Raw genomic sequence first — 19914 nt, forward strand, 5'->3', positions numbered from 1 at the left:
CGATCCCGCTCGCGCCGCAGGGTATGATGGAGGATTTCGTGGCCTGGAGATTCACGAAGAACAACATGTTCACAGTCCGGTCGGCGTACCATGCTGAGTGGGATCACCAGTTTGGACAATGGTTTGAGAGAACGGAAGGCCAACAATCACAGCGTTATCCGGTATGGGTGAAGCTGTGGGAGTCCTCATTGCCGGGAAAGATCAAGATTCATGCATGGAAAGTGTTGCATGGGTTCGTTCCATGCTTCGGAGTCCTGGCAAATCGACATATTGCTATGCCTAGGAACTGTCCTACGTGTGCAGGAGGATGTGAGGATGTCAAGCATGCACTATTTACTTGTCCAAGAGCGGCGGAAATATGGAGATGTCTAAAACTAGATGGATTGGTGGAGGAGGCAAGTAATGTAGACAGAGTTGGTTCTTCAGTTTTGGACCATATTTTATGTATGCCGACGAGAGGAAGCCTGCTTCCAGAGGTGAGCGCACAAACATTAATCCTCGTTGGGATATGGTATATATGGTGGGAGAGAAGGCAACTATTTCATGGAGGAGAGGTCCAATCGCCAGCTCGGTCGGCCTTGTCAATTTCTGCCCTAGCTGCAAATTATATGCATGCAAGGAAGAAGGAGACAGGGGTGAACAAGGAACGATGGATCAAGCCTATGGAGGGATGTGTTAAGCTCAATGTTGACGCAGCATTTCATGCAGAAACTCTCAATGGAGCAGTCGGAGCAGTACTGAGAGATGACAGAGGGGGATTCATAGCGGCGTCCAATGGAAAACTAGAGCATGTGGCGGACGCGGCAACAACGGAAGCATTTGCTTTGAGACATGGGCTCCTACTGGCGCAACAGGTGGGCGTGAACAAGCTGGTGGTGGAGGCGGATTGCCTGGAGGTGATTAACACGATGAACTTGGGTGGATTCACGGCGACAGGAGCGGCGGCAATTTATGCAGATTGCAATGTACTCATAGTAGGTTATACTTCGGTGTCTTTCGTCCATTGCCCTAGGGAGGCAAACTGTGTCTCTCATGAGCTAGCTAGGCTGGCGGTCTCCAACCCACCCTCGCTGTGGGTTGAGGAACCACCGGCATCCATTGTAAGGTGGCTGGTGGAAGATGTAATGGTTATTTGATCTAATAAAGAGGCTGGAGTTTCAAAAAAACTCTTCCCTCATTACTTCTCTAGCATCTGGCGGGACTTTTGAGATCAAGATGAAATCGCCCGTTCTCTTAGCAATTGCTGCCATCTCGTGCGCCAGCTTGTTTTTGGACCTGGGAACGACGCTGATTTCCGAATTTGAAAACGCTCCAAGGAGCCTTCTTCTAGCATCAGCAATCACAACACGGCATGCTGAAATGCAAGTCCGGCTAGACTGAAGTCTACACCCCAGGCTTGCATTGTCCGTTTCAAGGACCAGCTGACCTACAAACAACTTTGAAAATTCTGCTAGGACCATTATAGTTGCCGCACCCTCCGCTTCTTCTGCTGAACTGCATCGAGCCAGTGGACGGCCAACAGAGAAAAAAAACATGCCCCTTATGGTCTCTAGCCACGGCCCCTCCCCGGGTCTCTCCTGTATCCTCGGAAAACGCGACATCACAGTTTAATTTTGCCTTGCATGGTTCCGGGCCGGACCAACTGGTTGACATCGGGGAAGCCGGCTTACAGTTTCTAACAGGGAAAAGAGACTGCTTATTCTTTCTTCCCTTCACTGACGAGTCACCTGCAGCCAACAGAAGATCTTCTTTTAATTTAATCAGATGCCTCATTGAGTCTGAGACAGTATTCTTCCCATCGCCATGCACCAAGTTGTTTCTTAAGTTCCACGCCTGCCAAAGGACCATCGGTGTGTTGTTTCTGACATTCTCTGACTGAGATAACAGCAGCATTTGCAACCAATCCCCACCCGTGTAACTGAGTTCAAATTCCTTAGGCAAATCCCAAACTCTCCTCAATTTACCTTAGTGCTCGGCTTCTAGTGCATGTTTACGATGGCATGAGATTCATCTTCTTTTTCCACTCCACAAATGTCACAAACATTATCCTCCGCTATGGTGCGTCTGAATGCGTTATGCTTAGTGGGTAGAGAGTTGGTAGCTACTCTCCAGCCAAAAATCTTTACCTTTTCCGGTATTTTTCTTTTCAAATAGCGTCCCAGATAATGCGATCACCCGGCTCCCTCGCTGAACTGGTTGCCTTCTCTGCTTTATTTCTCTGTATCGAATCTGCCAGTTTGTAGGCGCTCTTGACTGTAAAGATCCTAGAGTTTTCACCGTGCCAAGCTATGCAATCCTCCACATCCACCTTCGGAATTCTTATTTTACAAATCTCATCGGCATCAAACTCGTGGAAAACTTGCCTCACTAGTTCCACCTTCCACTCTTTTGTCTCCTGGTCTATCAGTTGGTTGACCCATCGGAGTCTTGACCTTCTTGCAAAAGCTGCAACTTCCAGTCCCTCCTTCCTTGGAATCCGTTGATCTCTCGTTATTTGTATGCTTCTACCATTTCCTATGCGCCAAATCAGACCCTTCTTCAACAGTTCGAGACCAAACTCGATACCTCTCCATGCTGGAGAAGCATCCGCCGGGAAAACCATGTTGAGGAGGTTACCATTGGGATAGTACTTGGATTTGAGTACTCTCGCGCAAAGGCTCTCTGGCCTGTTTAACAGCCTCCATCCTTGCCTGGCCAGTAGGGCTTGGTTAAACAACTGCATATCCCGGAAGCCTATGCCCCATCTCTTTTTGGTTTGATCATATTTTCCCATGACATCCAATGAACCTTACGCTTGTCCTCTTTAGCCCAGGTTTTTGACGCAACGGAAATTGGGAAAACGTTCTCCCGCCAACGTTCGACCACAAAATAGAAGCTGCATGTGTGTGTGTGTGTGTGTGTGTGATAATAAAAAGGACAAAAATCGTATACTAAGTAGCACGAATTACATTTCTCGGTGTCAAAGTAAATGCCTAAAAAGTCTTATAAAAGTGAACGGAAGGAGTAGCACAAATTACATTTCTCGGTGCCAAAGTAAAAGAAAAAATTAATAACTTCTCGGTGTCAAATTTTTTATTTTTGATAACTTCTCGATGTCAAAGTGCTAGAACTTATCACTTGGGGTTGTGCATGGAAATGGAAACGATTGTCCCAAATCAAGCTGGACTTGAACATTGTTTGCTTCTGCGGCGTACACGTTTGGTGTGGATATGCCACTGTGATGGTGGCGGATTTCAGATTAGACATCGTGGTCCAGGGCGATTCTGGATAATTGTTTTTGACGATTCAGAGGAAGATGAAGTGGAACAAGTTCGGATGAGGAGGAATTAGGTGCTAGGGGAAGCTCGAATGTCGAGAATCATGATTCCAGTCGTCAGGCGGTGGGATTAGGCGGTGGGATTAGGCGCGGGGTTCGTCGACGCCTTTTGTTGTCCGCCTGCCCAAGCCGACAAGGGGTGTGATGGTTGAGGCGTTGATGCGGTGAGCGGCACCCCTCCGCCACGGGCTTGGGGATTCCCGCATGGTGATCTAGGTATGGTTGATTCGTACTAGAAATTCCTCCATGTATCATGTTGGGGTTGTTATATTCGCAGGCGTTCTCTCATCAATGTGGCTCCACCATGGGAGGACCCAAGGTCACAAGGTGGGAGGCTAATATGGGGGTAAGGCCGCTCGAACAGGTAACAAATGAGATCTTCAATATACATTTCCCCCTTTTTAAAAGAAATCACATGGACTTTCATTCAATCAAAATGTCTATGGATATATAATATTTTTTAAAGTAGTTATGGATATATAGATAATATCAGTGGTAAACATAAAACCACACCAGCCCGGCAGGCCCCATGGGGGCGATTAGAAACGTAGGAGGAGCTGTCGTAACCGGCCAACAACCACAAGGAGGTGGTCGTCATGCCCTAGCATGAGGATGGGAGCTCGCTAAGGCAAATGCAACACCAATCTGTACAGTTCATGTGCTGGGTCTAAAAAGAGACACAACAGAAAGATCATGCGTGCATTTGTCTTGTGCAACATAATCTTGGACTGCGCCTTAGTGAATAGATAGACCAGCAGGAGATTGATGGTAGGTTTATCCTTCGTTTCACACTGCCCAGTACATATATATATATATAGTGAGACATTTCAGCAGCCACAATGACCATATGTTGCACTTTCCAAAATACAGTGACCAACACTACACCACAGACGTCAATAGGAGGCACTTTAGAATGCCTCAGAAGGCCCATATAATGCCAGCCTATAGAATCCTCCCCCCGTTTCGAAATATAAGTCTTTTTAGATATTCCAGTATAAACTACATACGAAGCAAAATGAGTGAATCTACACTCTAAAATGCATCTATATACATCTGTAGTGGAATCTCTAGAAACGTTTATATTTAGGAACAGAGGGAGTAGAAGGCATTTAAAAAATATGCTAGAGATGGTCATGAAGGGAAAGGTCTTTGAAGGACTTTTCCAGATACATCCGTCCATATACGCGCCTTCAAAGTTGTTTAACAAGGAAGTAGAGCCTTCGGCACACATGAGAAATAAATATGCTGACATGGGGTCCCCTTTTGTCATATCTCTATTTCTTTTTACCAGAACAGCATGAGCTCTGCATTTTCATTTCAGTAGGGGAGAAATTGTACAAGACTGAAGCAAAACAGCCGAGGAAACAAGAGAAAAAGAAGTCAGAAACTAAATCTGAATCTGTGCAAACAGTTCGACCATACAGGTATAACACACTCACTCCCATGCCTCCTTGAGGAGGCCAATAGCTTCTCTAGCCAAAGACATGACCATTTTTTTTTTTGAAAAGGGGGGTCTCCCCGGCCTCTGCATCAAAACGATGCATACGGCCATCTTATTAACGAAATAACAAAAGGTGCCAACAAGGTTCCACAGTCTCCAGTCAAACAAAAAGCAAAGGAAAAATGCCGCTCACACAGAGCGACAGGCGGCTAGATACAGAGACTAGCCGGAAAAAGATGCCACAACCAGCTGGCTAAAAATAGATAGGGAAACTAATTGCCTATCCTATTACATGACCGCCATCCAAACCGGTTGAAGATATCCCGAGCTACCATCTCCCAGCGGATAGATCCAGTAACCAAATGCTCCCTGGCCTCCATCTGAGTGAGTAGCGACCACGAACGGATCAGTGCCGTAGCTCGGAAAATAACCTGCAAAGAATGAATCCGTGATGTTCTGTTAAAAACCAAATCATTTCTGCAATTCCAGATAGTCCATAACAAAGCACAAACTCCAACCCGAATATGTCTTGCTACTTTAGGCTCAATCCCATTAAGCCATGTCCCAAATAAAGTATTGACCGAGGTCGGTGGAGTAATATTAAAAGCAATATGGACCGTCTGCCAAAGAACTTTGGCCAACGGGCAATCAAAGAATAAATGCTTAATCGTCTCATCCCGATCACAGAAACTACACCTAGTAGGTCCTGTCCAATTGCGTTTAATCAAGTTGTCCTTTGTTAAAATAACTTGTTTATGGACAAACCACATGAACACTTTAATTTTTAAAGGAACTTTGACAGCCCAAACATACTTGGAAGTTGGAATAGCATTCGAATTAATAACATCAATATACATTGATTTAACTGTAAATACTCCAGAGCTAGTCAACTTCCAGCGCAAAATATCGGGATGGTGAGAAAGTTGAATCTCCATCAGTCTCCTAACTAGATGAAGCCATTCTTCCCATCGATTGCCCGCTAGCGACCGTCGAAACTGAATATTAAGGGGGACATATTGGAATACCGTTGCCACGGACACCTCACGTCGTTGAGCAATCCGATATAAAGACGGATATTGAATGGCTAAAGGTGAATCACCAAGCCAAGTATCCTCCCAGAAACGTGTACTTGTACCGTTTCCAATAACAAATCTCGTCCTATTGAACATAGATTGTTTGACTTTCATTAGTCCTTTCCAGAAAGGCGAATCAGTCGGCCTGACTGCGACCTGGGACAATGTTTTAGTCTGGAGGTACTTGTTGCGGAGGATCTGCGCCCACATGGCCTCCGTTCCGGAAGACAGCTTCCACAACCACTTACTAAGAAGGCATCTGTTCTTAACTTCAAGATTTTCAATACCAAGACCCCCTTGGTCTTTCGGTCTACAGATGATGTCCCATTTAGCAAGCCGGTATTTTCTTTTAAGTTCATCACCCTGCCAAAAGAAAAAAGACATGACCATAGCACTGGAGTTTACCGCGGCCTTACAAATCCTCCCATTTCTCTGGAGGCATATGCTTCAAGTGATGTAAACCGCCGCTGAGCATTCATCCACTTATGCCCATCTTTTCCTCGGGCGTCTACTCTTTTACAACTAATCATTGATTGAAACGGCAGTCAGGGCGCCTGAGCAGCAGCTAGGAACCAAGTTTCCTTTGCAAACATCAGTTCCTTCTCAGTCTATCCGCTGTCCAAAGCCTGTTTTAGAGGAGAGTCCAGATGAAGAATTTGATTTTCATCTCGGCTTGCATGTTCCAAACCTTCTCAAGCTGAAGTTGATGTGATACGGGATCAGAATTGCACTTTACAAGAAGATTTGGTTGAGTACTGTCCATTGGCCGAGATCTTCCAGAATATCTAGTCAGGTTTAGGCTCAAGAGTGATGGACTGGTTTTTCTTTCCAAAAAGGGAAATGAACATGTCCAGCACATCCGCAGAGGAGATATTACCCAAACGTCTCATCCAAGATCCATTGGGGATAGCATCTTTCACCGTGAGATTTTTAGATCTAGCAAAAAAATAAAAATGGTGCCAACTCTTCGGAGCATGCCCATCAAGCCATCTGTGGTTCCAGAAACTAGTAAAAAAAATTGTACTCCCTCCGATCCATAATAAGTGTCGCGGTATTGAAGTTAAACCTTAGTTCAATACTGCGACACTTATTATTATTTATCAAAGGGAGTAGTAGATTTGACATTCACTTTTACCAAGAACCCGACAAGCGTGACACACTTCAGGAGCAGCCTCATAAAGCTATCAATGAGCCTAGCTTGTACAACACTGGTCCAAATCGTGTCGCTCAACCCTATCATACGTTTCCAGCATGTCAAGCTTGACCACAGGTTATGTTGCTTTATACTTATTCTTTAGAGCATGCTCACTCTCATATGTGCTACTAGGACGTTGTCTGATCCTGATCTGGTTCTACTACATCCAAGCTTAGGCATCTGCAGTCGTGCTGCCTGGTCTTTTTTATTTAAGAATTTTGTGGACTTTCATTCAATCACAATAATGTGTATGGATATATAGATATTTCGAATATAGTTATGAATATATAGATAATGTCAGGGGTTAACATAAACCGCACCAGCACAGCAGGCCCCATGGGGCGGTAAGATTTTGCAAAAAAATCCAGGTTTTGTGGGGACATAGCGCCTTATGTCTCAAATCTCGTGAATTCTTATGGTGCTTGAACTTGAACATGTTGTCTTAATAATTTCTTCAGGGGCGTCAAGGCAAGGGGCGTGTGGTACCTGGTACAATGGCTGCCGGCGCTGGCGGGGACCGGCAGGAGCTTCAGGCTCTGGACGGTGCTCCTGGCCACTGAGGTGTTGGTGGTGGCGCTGATCTACCTCCTCCGTGACAAGTGGAACCACATCGTGCAGCAAGAGGCGACCAGGATGAGCGACGGTCCAAAGACGTCGTAGGAGCCGTCGTACCCGACCAACTACCACAAGGAGGTGGCTGTCGTACCCGGCCAACTACCACAAGGTGGTGGCGGCCGTGATGCCGTAGCATGAGGATGGGAGCTCGCTTGGCCAAATGCAACACCAATCTGTACAGTTCACGAGCTGGAAATAAAATAGTTAGAAGAGGAAGATCAGAAACATAACCTTGGATTAATTTCAGTAACTTGTTAACTGAAGCTGCAAATTGGACAGCTTTTAGAGCGTAGATAGTCTTCCTTTTGAGAAAATAGAGCGTAGATAGATACAAACACACAGTGTGGCATTTTGCCCAGCCGGGGATTGCATGATCAACAAGAGATTTATATCAAACACTAACTTCTTATAATGCCAAGTAGGCAACCATTCAGCTCGCGGTACCCATACAGTGAGACAATTTCAGGAACCACAATAATAGTTTGCACTTTACAAAATACAATGACCAAGTGCAAAAGTGAATTCCTTGCGTAAGTTCAGCTACCGACCCATTTTAGTCTAAGTAAGAACACACCATTACAACGAACGACCTAAGCTTTCGAGGCAAGCTTGGCGATGAGCTCATTCAAAATGGAGGGATCAGTTGCAGACATGTGTCGCCACTCGCTGGTCGCCATGACTCCTCCCAAGGTTGCAGCAGATTGTACTTTGAGGAACTCCAGGCAGGCCTCCTTAAGTCCGCGGCAATGGTGCTGCGCTGCCAGACCAAGGATGGCTGTCACCGAGCTCAAATCTATGTGCTCCGATAGCCTCTCTTCACACATCGACTTGAGCCGCGGGAGATCAAACCTATCCGCCGCAGCAAGCAAGTGTCGCAGCCACGTAACCTCATCGGCGTCACCTTCTGCTTCTCCTCCCACTTTCATCATCTTGGGCATCAAGTCGCTGTAGATGAAACCAAGCATGGCCTTGAACACGTTCGGCTCCATGTCTTGTATCAGTATGGCACCCGTCATGGTCCCCTCCTTCATGGGGCCGAAGAGCTCCGCCATGAAGACAGGGGAACGTGCTGCGAGAATGTTCCGGTGAGCAGCAAAACTCTCATGGCCGACCTTGAAAGTCACATCAGAGCCAACCTCCGTCGCAAAGAGATGGTTCAGGTGCTCGGATATGTTAGATGGCGGCACCTCAATGAAGGTAGCAGCGGCTTCGGCGATGATGAAGTCACACCGGATGGTGAAACAGTCATCCTTGAGATGCTGTGACTTCTCAAATTCCTCTCGTTTGATGAATCGACTTCGACCATAGCCGCAGTTTTTTCTCAAGAAGTCATGTGCTTTACTTGCACGGGTGCATGAAAGTACTTGCTTGTCAACCTGATCAATGAAACTAAACTGAGTATGCACCTTCACAGATCGTGCAACATCCTGATCAAGGATGAGACAAACGGACATGAAACCGGCAGCATCGATGCCATCACCATTGGGATAGAATTTCAGAGCCCATCGGTAACCTCCAGCTCGGAAGGTGCGACCTCTGATTCTCCTTCCATCGGGCAGTTCTTTGACGCGGGAGTAGCCTTCGACCACAAGCAGGTGATACCACCAGCTGCCGCTGCTGGCCGTGCCGGAGTAGATCATGGCCGACTGCGCGGGTGGCTGTAGCAGCCTACCGCCAGCAACGAAGGATGCGCCGGCGAAGGACATGATTCCTGCGATATTATGGGCTAGCAGTAGCACTTTGGCGATGTGTGAGCTGTGCTCTTCTCAGTCGGAATACGGCTCAGGTTGTATCCCAACGGAGAGGAAGGTGGGGCGGGGGGCGAGCCGGCGGCAGGGGAGGACCTAGCTAGAGGATGGGGGTGTTGACGGAGGGAGAGGCGGCGAAGCGGGAGTGCTTACGTCCGGTTAATCGGCGAAGGGGAGTGGTCGACGGCCAGATGGAGATGGGGACGAGTCTAGGTTAGAAAATTCCGTAGGGTGGGCTGAAAAATACCCAGCTGGCCCAGATTTTACTGTGATCTTGGGCTACCCATCCAGGCCACCTTTGTTATTTATTTTCATCGTTGCCTAATTTTTTTTATTTTCACCGACTTTCACATATTTTTTTAATATTCAACGACTTTGAGGAGCTTTGTTTTTTTATTCATTCGAAATAACATATACTCCCTCCGTTCCTAAATATAAATCCTTTTAGAAATTCCACTATGGACTACATACAATGTAAAACGAGTGAATCTACACTCTAAAGTATATTTATATACATCCGTATGTAGTTCATAGTAGAATCTCTAAAAAGACATATTTAGGAACAGAGGGAGTATTAGGAGGGGTTCAACTTCACTCATAAGCTCTTTAAACCATAAGCAATAACAATCGTCAAAAACTGCCACCGCTCCTGCAAATCATCCTTGATTCATGGTCTCAATAATCTTTAAATTATTGCAGTTAATAATGAGGCATTGCAGGGATATACCAAATCCCAGCGTCAAGTCTTCAACCGTCAGGATGTTTGCACACCAATCTGTACTCCAATTTCCCCGACAATGAATTTGCTTTTATCGTCATTTGGGATGGCACCAGCTGTGCCCATAAGCAAGTATTGACCAAAAGAAGCATCGGCATTAAGTTTAACAAAACTCATGGGAGGGTGAATGCAACCTCCTCTTCCAGAGCACGTATCCACATAGTAATTTGATTAGCATCTTTACATCTTTCCCACCACAAATGCCAAAAGCAATAATGGCGACCATCTCACAACATCTTGAAGACCCATAATAGACAAATTCTGGTCTGGCAAAAGGAGTAACAACTCCAGAAGAGCCTCACCAACACAATCAACTTCAGAAGCTCTTTTAATAATTTCATCCATCTCCAGCATTCTCCGAACCTCCTTTGCTTTATGGCATAGAAACAACAAGTGTTTCATATCTTCTGGTCCAAACAAACAAGAACGTTGGGCGAAACTTCCAGATGTCTAGTAGCAGCCATAACACGGCATGAGAGAGAGTGCCATGTAACGTACGCTAAATATATTTTTTACCTTTGCTAGGCAATATAACTTCAAAATCTTATACCAAGTATAATTAACAGTGATTTATTTCATTCCACTAGTACGACGAAGTTTCCCCATGTTGATGTTCCCATTCCACAAGATACTCATTAATTAACAAGAGATCACAAGAAAGCAAAAAATCAACGAGTTCCAAAAGCCCACTCTCGCGACATGATCGAACTAAAGTGCACAGTGCCCGCTACGACCCACAAATTACCATCATCTTTAATCTTATGAATTACTTTATTATACCCGGCAAGGAAGAGGGATGCCATGCGCTTCTCACGTCACTTGGGCAATTGTTGCCGTTGATGTTCGTAATCACGCATCACCAATCCTTAACCACCATATGAATATAATTATATTGGGTTTTGCATGAATATAGTATTTTTAAATGAAGCATATGAATTCTATTATTTGGTCTTTGCAGGTTTCCGAATTGCTCATCAGGGGCACCGAAAAATTGGCGGTGGCTTTGCCCGCCTGTGATTCGCCCAGATTTGGTGTCAAAATAGATGGAGAGCTGTGGTGGGCTGGCATGACAAAATGTTGAAACCCCTTCAAACAGGCATTCATCCAGATATTTTGGCATGGCAGCGATGGTTGCAATCCAAACAGCCTCTTACTACTACTCCGTGTAATCCCTGTAGCCAGAACTTTTGCAATTTGACCCCTTGATATTGTAAACAATCTAAATTTACCACATAAACATATAGTGAAGAGTTGTTGATACAATAACATTGTGCTTTCACTAATGTATTTGAGGCAGTGTCCACAGAAATATAACAGTCGAGGTAGCACCCATGTGATTTTGAACAGTCAAAACGTACAGAAGATAAAGGTGGAGATACTAGGCAACAAAGATCTTCACGTACAATTTTGGTGTGCTATCCAAAATTTGTCCATATCAGAAATTCAGAGAGGATAAATAACCAAAGATACATATCATTGGTCGCCATTTAGAGTTAAGCAGGCTTATAGCACAAACTTTTTCACCATGGAGCCTCCAAGGTTTTCCTAGTAAAAGGATTGGCATTCGTTGAATTAACTCTTTTTTGTAGTGATATTTTTCATAAGTCATTTCTTATAGTGGCATTTTTCGAATAAGTGGACATGGCATATATGGAGTTGACCAAAGATTAACTGTTATATATAACTTGCAGCAATGTAAAATGATTTATCATGAGGGGCATGCATCAAATTCATAATAGCAAAGTCAATCAACATGTGTACAATGGTACAGTAGGTTGGTAATCAAGTTGTGTATTTATGGTTCAAAAAATAAAATCAAGTTGTGTATTCTCATGCATAACTAAAAGTACTACATATAATCTGAGTTTTCTGTACTAGTTGCGCAAATATGAACAAATAAATACAATATGCACTCAACTATCTACAGATGCATCTTAAACTATCACTCCAAGCTCCAGATGACGATCACACCCGAATAGCCAACCCACAGGCCGGAGGCCCTGCATTAAGAATCTCTTTCTTGATATTTGGGGATGAACGAACCAAATTTCCAATGGCACTGACTTAATACGGCAACAAACTAAATGTCTAATTACTATTTGTTGACACCCCCTGCAACAAAGACAACATACATATGGTTAGTTCATAGATTAAGGGGGTTCCATACAAGATTGTCATCACATATGTTTGATCCTGAAAATAACTTGAAAAAGATAGTCTTCCTTGGCACTGAGCAAAAGTGCGAAGATGTATAGAACTGACAGAAGTATTGATTGGAAAACAGAGGCAAAAAATGAGACTGTTTTCATACAATTCAATAGCTTTATATAATCGTTTGAATTTCATTCTGCGGGTTAACGAGATGACAGCTCTGTCCAGCTGTATGCTTCGCAAAGCTATAAAGATGACTCAATTTCAGTCGGTAACGCACTCTGATGTAAAAACTATCAAATAAATCAAAATGATATTGCAACCAACTGCTCTCTGACTTAAAAGTGCAGCTTCTTGTTCATAAAAGCTACTGAAAATTCAGGGATGATGTGTGTGGGACACGGTTAAAAAGGATTATAAATAGCTGGGCACAAATTGCCAATCCTCGTCACCAAATAGATAACGGGAGACTTAAGCAAGCATTCCATTAGTTAGATATAATTCTTCCATGTAGATATCTCAGTCTCCAAAAACAAATATGAACGTCGTTATGTTATCGAAGATGAAGTTATAGAAGAAATATGTGCTGGTAAGTTTGATCAACTTGGTTACCTGAAACTTACTTGAGAAATGCATGTTCTGTTCCTTGTTAACGTTACAAAAGGTACAATGCCCCAATTTGGTTTAAACAAAAGATCAAAGAGTGTTAGTAAAGTTAAATGAACAGTTACACTTGACTAATGTCTCAGTGAAACTTAACGCAATTGCCAAAATGATTATTTAATGGAGGGCAGAACTCCAAAACAAAACAAAAATTCAAGAGGGCATTAACTTACCATGTTGAGTACCTTGCTTCTCAGCTATACTCCCCAGCCTTTCATCAAGACATTATTTTCCAAGTCTAGCATTATAATTTGTTGAGTAAGAGAGGGCCTTCATTTCAGCAGACACTCATATCACTTCCGACTGCATTATTCAGATGTCATACATGATATTTGGCGAATATAACAGGAATTACATTCGCAAAATAAAAAGAATATAACAGGAATTAGCTCCAGACAGGAAGCAAAAAATTACTCAAAATAATCATTTAACTAACAGTGCAGAGCAGAATTAACTAACAGTGAAATCATGTAATTGATGGACTTTACTGTCAAAATACATGTGTGCACCTTCATTACAATTTGGAAAAGCAGCTATCCAAACCAAGATGTTGCAGTCTTAGAGAACACCAGGCTAACTCATCTCATACCAGAGTTAGCTCCAGACAGGAAGCACAAATAACTATGCTACTTCTGCTCTGTCCGTGCACTCCACCCCATCCCCGACTGGCGCCTGCCACATTGTTTGCAGCCACTACTTGACGCAACACACCAATCATGTTATCCACCTAGCAAGGTGTCCGAATAACATGTAATCCACCACATGGATCCGACATCTGCATAATAAAATTAACTGTCAGGCAAGGCCCACCTGCCAGTGTGTGAGGACGACTGCATACTCCTTTTTCTAATTTTATATAATAGTAATACAAAAGAAGGTTAATTTGGGTGAACTCCATCTAAATTTGTCACTGAAATTATCACATTCAACGATTGACCTCAGATTCCTCAGGAGAATGGCAGATCCATCAGATGACTTCAAGTGGCAGGAAGTAGTGTGTATTAACAGTTATGCCCTGTTCACGGGATACCTTTCCATGGCCATCAGGGGCCTAGGTTTCCTGGCTATTACCTGGACCACTGCCGTTCTCCTTGGTGGTTTCGTCTCCACGCTGGCTAACAAAGACTTTTGGTGTCTAACAATCATTAGTTCATTACCCACCTTCAGACAGCTGAGTTAGTCCTTCTAATCATCAAGTCATATATTTGTGATGCATAATTTCTTTCTTTTCGTGGCTCCATCTTTCTAAGATGCGTATGGATATGAAGGTTTATTTAGTAAATGCACTTCTTATCCCTTTGTAATACTCCCTCCGTCCCATAATATAAGAGTGTTTTTGACACCACACTAGTGTAAAAAATGCTTATTATGGGACAGAGGGAGTGCTGTTTTTGTGATGTATATATAATGAACAAGATCTATGATGTCTTTCTGAATGAAAAGCTAGGCTATACAGAAACTGCTATCAAGTGTGACAAATGCTGTGAAGAGTGTCTTGGACAGCTGCCAAAACTAGCCAAGGAAACTCTTGTATATATGTATGTGGATTGTGGACATATCTTCTTCTTCAGCTCTGCCCACTGAAACTGAAGGAGCTTTCATAGCAGCCCTGGCAGACATGATTGTTGACAACAGGAAAAACAGTTCCATGGTGACAATGGCATATGAAAACCTCAAGGACCTATGTATCCAATGCACCAAGAATGCTGAATGTTTCAAGAAACTGCTGAAAGCCCTACAGTTGTGATGCCAAAGGTAATAATAAACGTCAAACTCAACTGTCCAGACTCCACTAGACTAGACTGAAAATATTTGATTATGTAAACTGCTGCCATTATTGCCAAACTGAAATGTACTCCACTTGATATATGTTGCAGATCTTGAGGGAAATAAATGCAGATTTAGAAGGTCCTGATCCGCGAGATGCTCAAGAGTGATCTGTGTACAGGAAAGTGAGCTCTCAGCCACACTAATTGTTTCTCTGTGTGACCATACGCGATACGCTGATCAGTGCGTATCCACATCTGGCTCATCAGTTTGTGCCAAAACGAAAGAGGCACGTGAGGGACAAGGCATCGATCCTGTCAATACTTTTGCCTGCCTCGTCGAGGAATCTAAGCAGTTTCTGGACGAAAAGGAGCAGGAGAGATCTGGTGGCCATTCCACTTACACCCCCATAGTCGTTGTCACGAAGGGGAAAATTATGGGACTGTAGCAGAGGCAGGAGAACGGGAAGGGTCAACTGGCCACGACAGGTTAAGGCTGATGCATCAGTTGGAGGACAAGTATTCTGGAGGTATGCTGCTTCAGTTTCTGCGGCTTCAAAAACGAGATCAAGGCAGTCTGAGGCTCATCCAGCACAATAATTAATCTCTGTCATGCCTAGTATGTTTCTACTTATTCTAATTAAAACAGTGTATTTCAGTGTCTACTACTGCCAGGCCATGAACGACGTAAACTGGAGTATATTATGTGTGCGTTCCCAAAAAATGTGGTCACTGCTACTAGGATTTCCCGTTCAACTAACAATGTCATGGGGACACAGATGATCCGGCAGATTAGACAGACCATCCTCATGACATTGTTCCCGGCCCGACGGTTTGCTTGTCAACAAACAAAGTCAACTAAAATCTCCCGGGCCAGTTCTTGTTCCAAATACTAGTCGACAGGCCATCCCCGATTCTTTTCATCAGTCCAACCGAAAACATAGGCAATGGCCGGCCCAACGGTTTGCTTGCTTCCTAAGTAAATTCAGGCTAATGCATGTGGGTTCTTAGATTTGGCACAGATTGATCTCAAACTAAAATCTCCTGGGCAAGTTCTTGTTCCAAATACTAGTCGACAGACCATCCCCGGTTCTTTTCATCAGTCCAATCCGAAACATAGGCAGTGGCCGGCCCGACGGTTTGCTTGCTTCCTAATTAAATTCTAGGGGTCGAAGCGGCATCCAAGAGTCTAAGGAGAACTATTTCACCTGGTGTTTAATTGTTGAAGTGTTTTAGTGGAAATCGCCAGTGTGACACCTGCTACTAACAAATTGACTTACATTGCTTTCTTTGCTGGGCTTTTGCAAGCGGGCTCAAAGAGAGTGTGGTCACCTACTCTGGGCCGACTGGATTATCTTGAACGGTTATCTATAGGATTTAGTGTTATCAGATCCTAAATTATGGGCCAATTTAAAATTAAACTAGAAAAATGTGTGAATACATGAAAAATAAATAAAACTCTAGGCTTCAGAAACGGTATTACATGCATAAATTGATTTTCTATCTGATACATAAATTAGTAGAAAACAGACATTTGTGGTACAAAAAGTGATCACAAAACAATTTGCGGCTCGAGTTCATTGTCATAGAAAATAATAACATAATAGAAGAAAAAAATGGTTTAACAATTTATTCTAGTGACATAATGAACCAAAACAATGTGAACAATAAAGGAAAGTGCATTTCAAAATAACAAACATGAGCAAAAGAAAGTAAAAGTATGTAAATTCTACTTCTTTTTATACCTCACAGTTGTCATCTTGTGATAGCTTTTATAGTATTATTTTCCCCATACTTTACCCCTTAGTTACGATGTCGTGACAATTTTTTGCTCTTTTTATAGTCCCAAAGCTAACAAGCTAGATCTAATTGCTAGGACTAGGAGGATGTGACAACCGATGGATGTGAAAGATCATTGATGTCGACCAAGGGGGTGAGTCAAGGGGAGTGAATAGGCGACTAACATTTTTTTCATTGATTTTAGGAATATTGTGGAGATATAAAGGTCGTGTAAAATGCAACTACATGAGATAAACCCTGCATGTAGTACACAAGCAAATACACGAACAAGATTAACAAGTTTGATGTTTCTATCAGAATTTGTGTTCCTCTGATGTTTGTTGGCATATATATCCATGGGCGTAAAGGCGCAGAGCATGTGGTACCTGACACACTGGCTGATGGGAGTGGTGGTGTGTGTGGTGGGAGTGGCCACCGTCTACATCGACCTCCACACATACCAGAAGAGGACCCACAGGAGAATCAGGTTCTAGACGGTGCTCCTCACCTCCAAGGTCTCCACCATGGTGCTCATCTACCTCCTGCAGGACAGGTGGAACCACTCATGCGGCAAGAGTCGTCCACCAACAAGCAATCAACATGTTCAACGACAATGGAGAAGCCATCGTACCCCACCAACGACCACAAGGGGGTGGCCGTCATGCCATAACAATAGTATGCCGACAGGAGGGAGCTTGGAGGAATGGCACCGACGATCTGTACAGTTCCCTCCGATTCGTTAATTCAAGCTGAATATTGGACAGCTTTCAGGATCACATAGCTAGATAGACAGATACACGTTCACACTGTTGCATTTTCACCAGGCCTGGCCATTTTCAGGATCGCATGATCGATCAACATGGAGATTGCTGAAGCCAAGGTACGGAGTATGTACTCAGATTCACACTGCATGAAAGGAATGCATGACAATAGATCAACATTGATGTTTGCTTAACTGAATCTATAAACCATCCATGCCTTGCCCACATATGTTTGATCCTCTTATGCGTACCAGAAGCCACATGAGGACACTGTTACAGCAGACGAACTAAACTTTGGAAGCAAGCTTGGCGATGAGCTGGTTCAGAACGGAGTGATCGGTTGCACCTATGTGCTCCCAATCGCTGGTCGCCATGACTTCTCCCAAGTCTGCAGCTGACTGAACTTTGAGGAACTCCAGGCACGCCTCCTTGAGTCCACAGCATTGGAGCTGCGCTGCCACGGCAAGGATGGCCGACACCGAGCTCAAATCTATGTGCTCCAACAACCTCTCTTCACACATCGACTTGAGCCTCTGGAGATCAAACCTATCCGCCGCGGCAAGCAAGTGACGCAGCCACGTCACCTCGTCAGCTCCACCTTCTTCTACTTCTGCTTCTCTTTCCGCCTCCATCTCTGGCATCAAGTCGGTGTAGACGAAACCAAGCAGTGCCTTGAAGATGTCCGGTTCCATGTCTTGTATTTGTATGGCGGCTGCCGTGGTTCCCTCCCTCATGGGGCCAAAGAGCTGTGCCATGAATACGGCGGAACGGGACGCGAGCACACACCGGTGGGCGGCGAACGTCTCATGGCCGACCTCGAACGTCACATCGGCGCCAACCTTGGTCAATAACAGATGGCTCAGATGCTCGCTTATGTTAGATGACGGCACCTTTACCAAGGGAGCAGCAGCATCATCTTCAGCTATGATGAAATCGCACCGGATGGTGAAACAATCATCCTTGAGATGCTCTGAGTTCTCAAGGTCCTCGCCTTTTATGAAACAACTGCGGCCCCAAGTAGAGCCGCTGCCAGAGAAGTCGCATGCTTTGATTGCACGGATGAATGCTTGATCTTGCTTGCCAATCTCATCAACCAAGCTAAACTGGAGATGCACCTTCACGGGCCGCGCAACATCCTGGTCAAGCACAAGATAAACCGAGATGGAACCGACGTCCTCCGGGGAATAACCATTGGGATGGAACCTCAGAACCCATCGATAGCCCCCAGCTTTGAAAGTGCGGCCCATGATTGTGCCTCCATTGGGCAGGTCCTTGATGCGGGAGTAGCCTTCCACCACAAGCAGGTGATAGTAGCAGCTGCCTCTGCTGGCCGCGATGGAGCCGGAGTAGATCATGTCCGACTCCGCGGACGGCCTGCCGCGGCCGCCACCGCCGGCAACGACGGATACGCCAGCGAACGACATGATTCCTGCGATCTTGTGGGCTGGCACTTTGATGATGTGGAGCAGCAGGGGTCGCTGGGCGAGCGGCGGGGGAGGGTGGCGTTGAATGGGCGGGGGGAGATCGGCGGAGGGAGAGGCGGCACGGGGGAGGGGTTTCGGCAGGCCAGTCAGCGCTGGGGAGAGCGGCGCAGGGTAGTGGTCGACGGCGAGGCGGCGCAGGGGGAGTGATCGACGGCGAGGCGGCGGCGAGGCGGGGAAGGAGGCGAGGGATTTGGCGTTGGGGACGGCGGCGGTGCGAGAGTGGCGAGCAGAGCAGGAGAGCTAGGTTAGACTTAGACACTGGCGGAGAGGCCCATGAAAATTCTGCGCCATGGGCTGAAAAAGTCCTGCTGGACCAATTGTTAGGGCTTTTACGCGAAATATGGCCGCCGTCCATTTATTTTTGGGAAAATTTTATTTTTGCCACTCTAGATTTTGCCAATTTTCCTTATGTCATTCTGGATTTTGACATTTCATTTTTGCCACTCTTAGCTTTTGAAAATTATCACAATTGCCACTTTCATGGGTTATTGGATTTTGCGCAGATTGGTCTCAAACCTAAAATCTCTCGATAGTTGCTTCTCAATCCGATAGACCATCCCCAATTCTTTTGATCACTCTAACTCGAAACATAGGAGATGGGCGGGCCAATGGTTCGCTTGCTTCATAATTAGATTTCAAGAGTCGAAGTGGCGTCCAATAGTCTATGTTTTTAGTGGAAATCACCTATGTGACAGCCACTGCTAAAAGACTTTTTTCAATGCTGCCACTGCTAAAAGATTGGCTCACATTTTTTTTTGCTGGGCTTTTGCAAGCTGGCACCTACTCTGGGCCAACTGGATTATCTATTAGCGTTAGCATTTAGTTTTTTTTAGAGACACGGGGTTAGCATTTAGTGTTACCAGATCGTAAATTATGGGCCAATTTAAAATTAAGCTATAAAATGTGTGAATAGATGAAATAATTACAACTTTAGGCTCTAGAAACACTACGTGCATAAATCAACTTTCTATCCGATACATTTTGCAACTAGTAGAAAACAGACATTTGTGGTACGAAACAATTTGCTGCTCAATTCCATGCTCATAGAACATAATAAACCATATAATAAGAGGAAAATTTTTTGTTGAACAATTTATTTTAGGGACATGATGAACCAAAACAATGTACCCGACAAAGAAAGGAA

General features: G+C 44.5%; 2 protein-coding genes across 5 annotated transcripts; both read right to left on the bottom strand.

The window, feature by feature from the left end:
• Positions 1-8230: 8230 nt before the first annotated feature.
• LOC147992698 (BTB/POZ and MATH domain-containing protein 3-like) lies at positions 8231-9346 on the bottom strand. Its single transcript, XM_087541095.1, has one exon. The coding sequence runs from the start codon at positions 9344-9346 to the stop codon at positions 8231-8233; it is 1116 nt and encodes a 371-aa protein (XP_087397221.1).
• A 2595-nt stretch (positions 9347-11941) lies between these two features.
• LOC147992699 (BTB/POZ and MATH domain-containing protein 3-like) lies at positions 11942-19006 on the bottom strand. Of its 4 annotated transcripts, none has more exons than XM_087531401.1 (3): positions 17538-19006; positions 16912-17431; positions 11942-13755 (listed from the first exon to the last, which is right to left on the bottom strand). In XM_087531401.1, exon 1 carries the CDS (start codon positions 18708-18710, stop codon positions 17574-17576), a length of 1137 nt encoding a protein of 378 aa, XP_087387527.1. In that variant the 5' UTR covers positions 18711-19006; the 3' UTR covers positions 11942-13755; positions 16912-17431; positions 17538-17573. The 4 variants fall into 4 exon arrangements, with proteins under 4 accessions (XP_087387527.1, XP_087387525.1, XP_087387522.1 ...); XM_087531399.1 differs by having other exon boundaries at positions 16912-17067; positions 17157-19006; XM_087531396.1 differs by having other exon boundaries at positions 11942-12278; positions 13154-13755; positions 16912-19006.
• Positions 19007-19914: the final 908 nt, after the last annotated feature.

The sequence above is a fragment of the Triticum urartu genome, chromosome 1A, assembly GCF_056163025.1.
Source record: "Triticum urartu cultivar PI428250 chromosome 1A, HENAU_Tu73, whole genome shotgun sequence".
Lineage (NCBI taxonomy): Eukaryota > Viridiplantae > Streptophyta > Magnoliopsida > Poales > Poaceae > Triticum > Triticum urartu.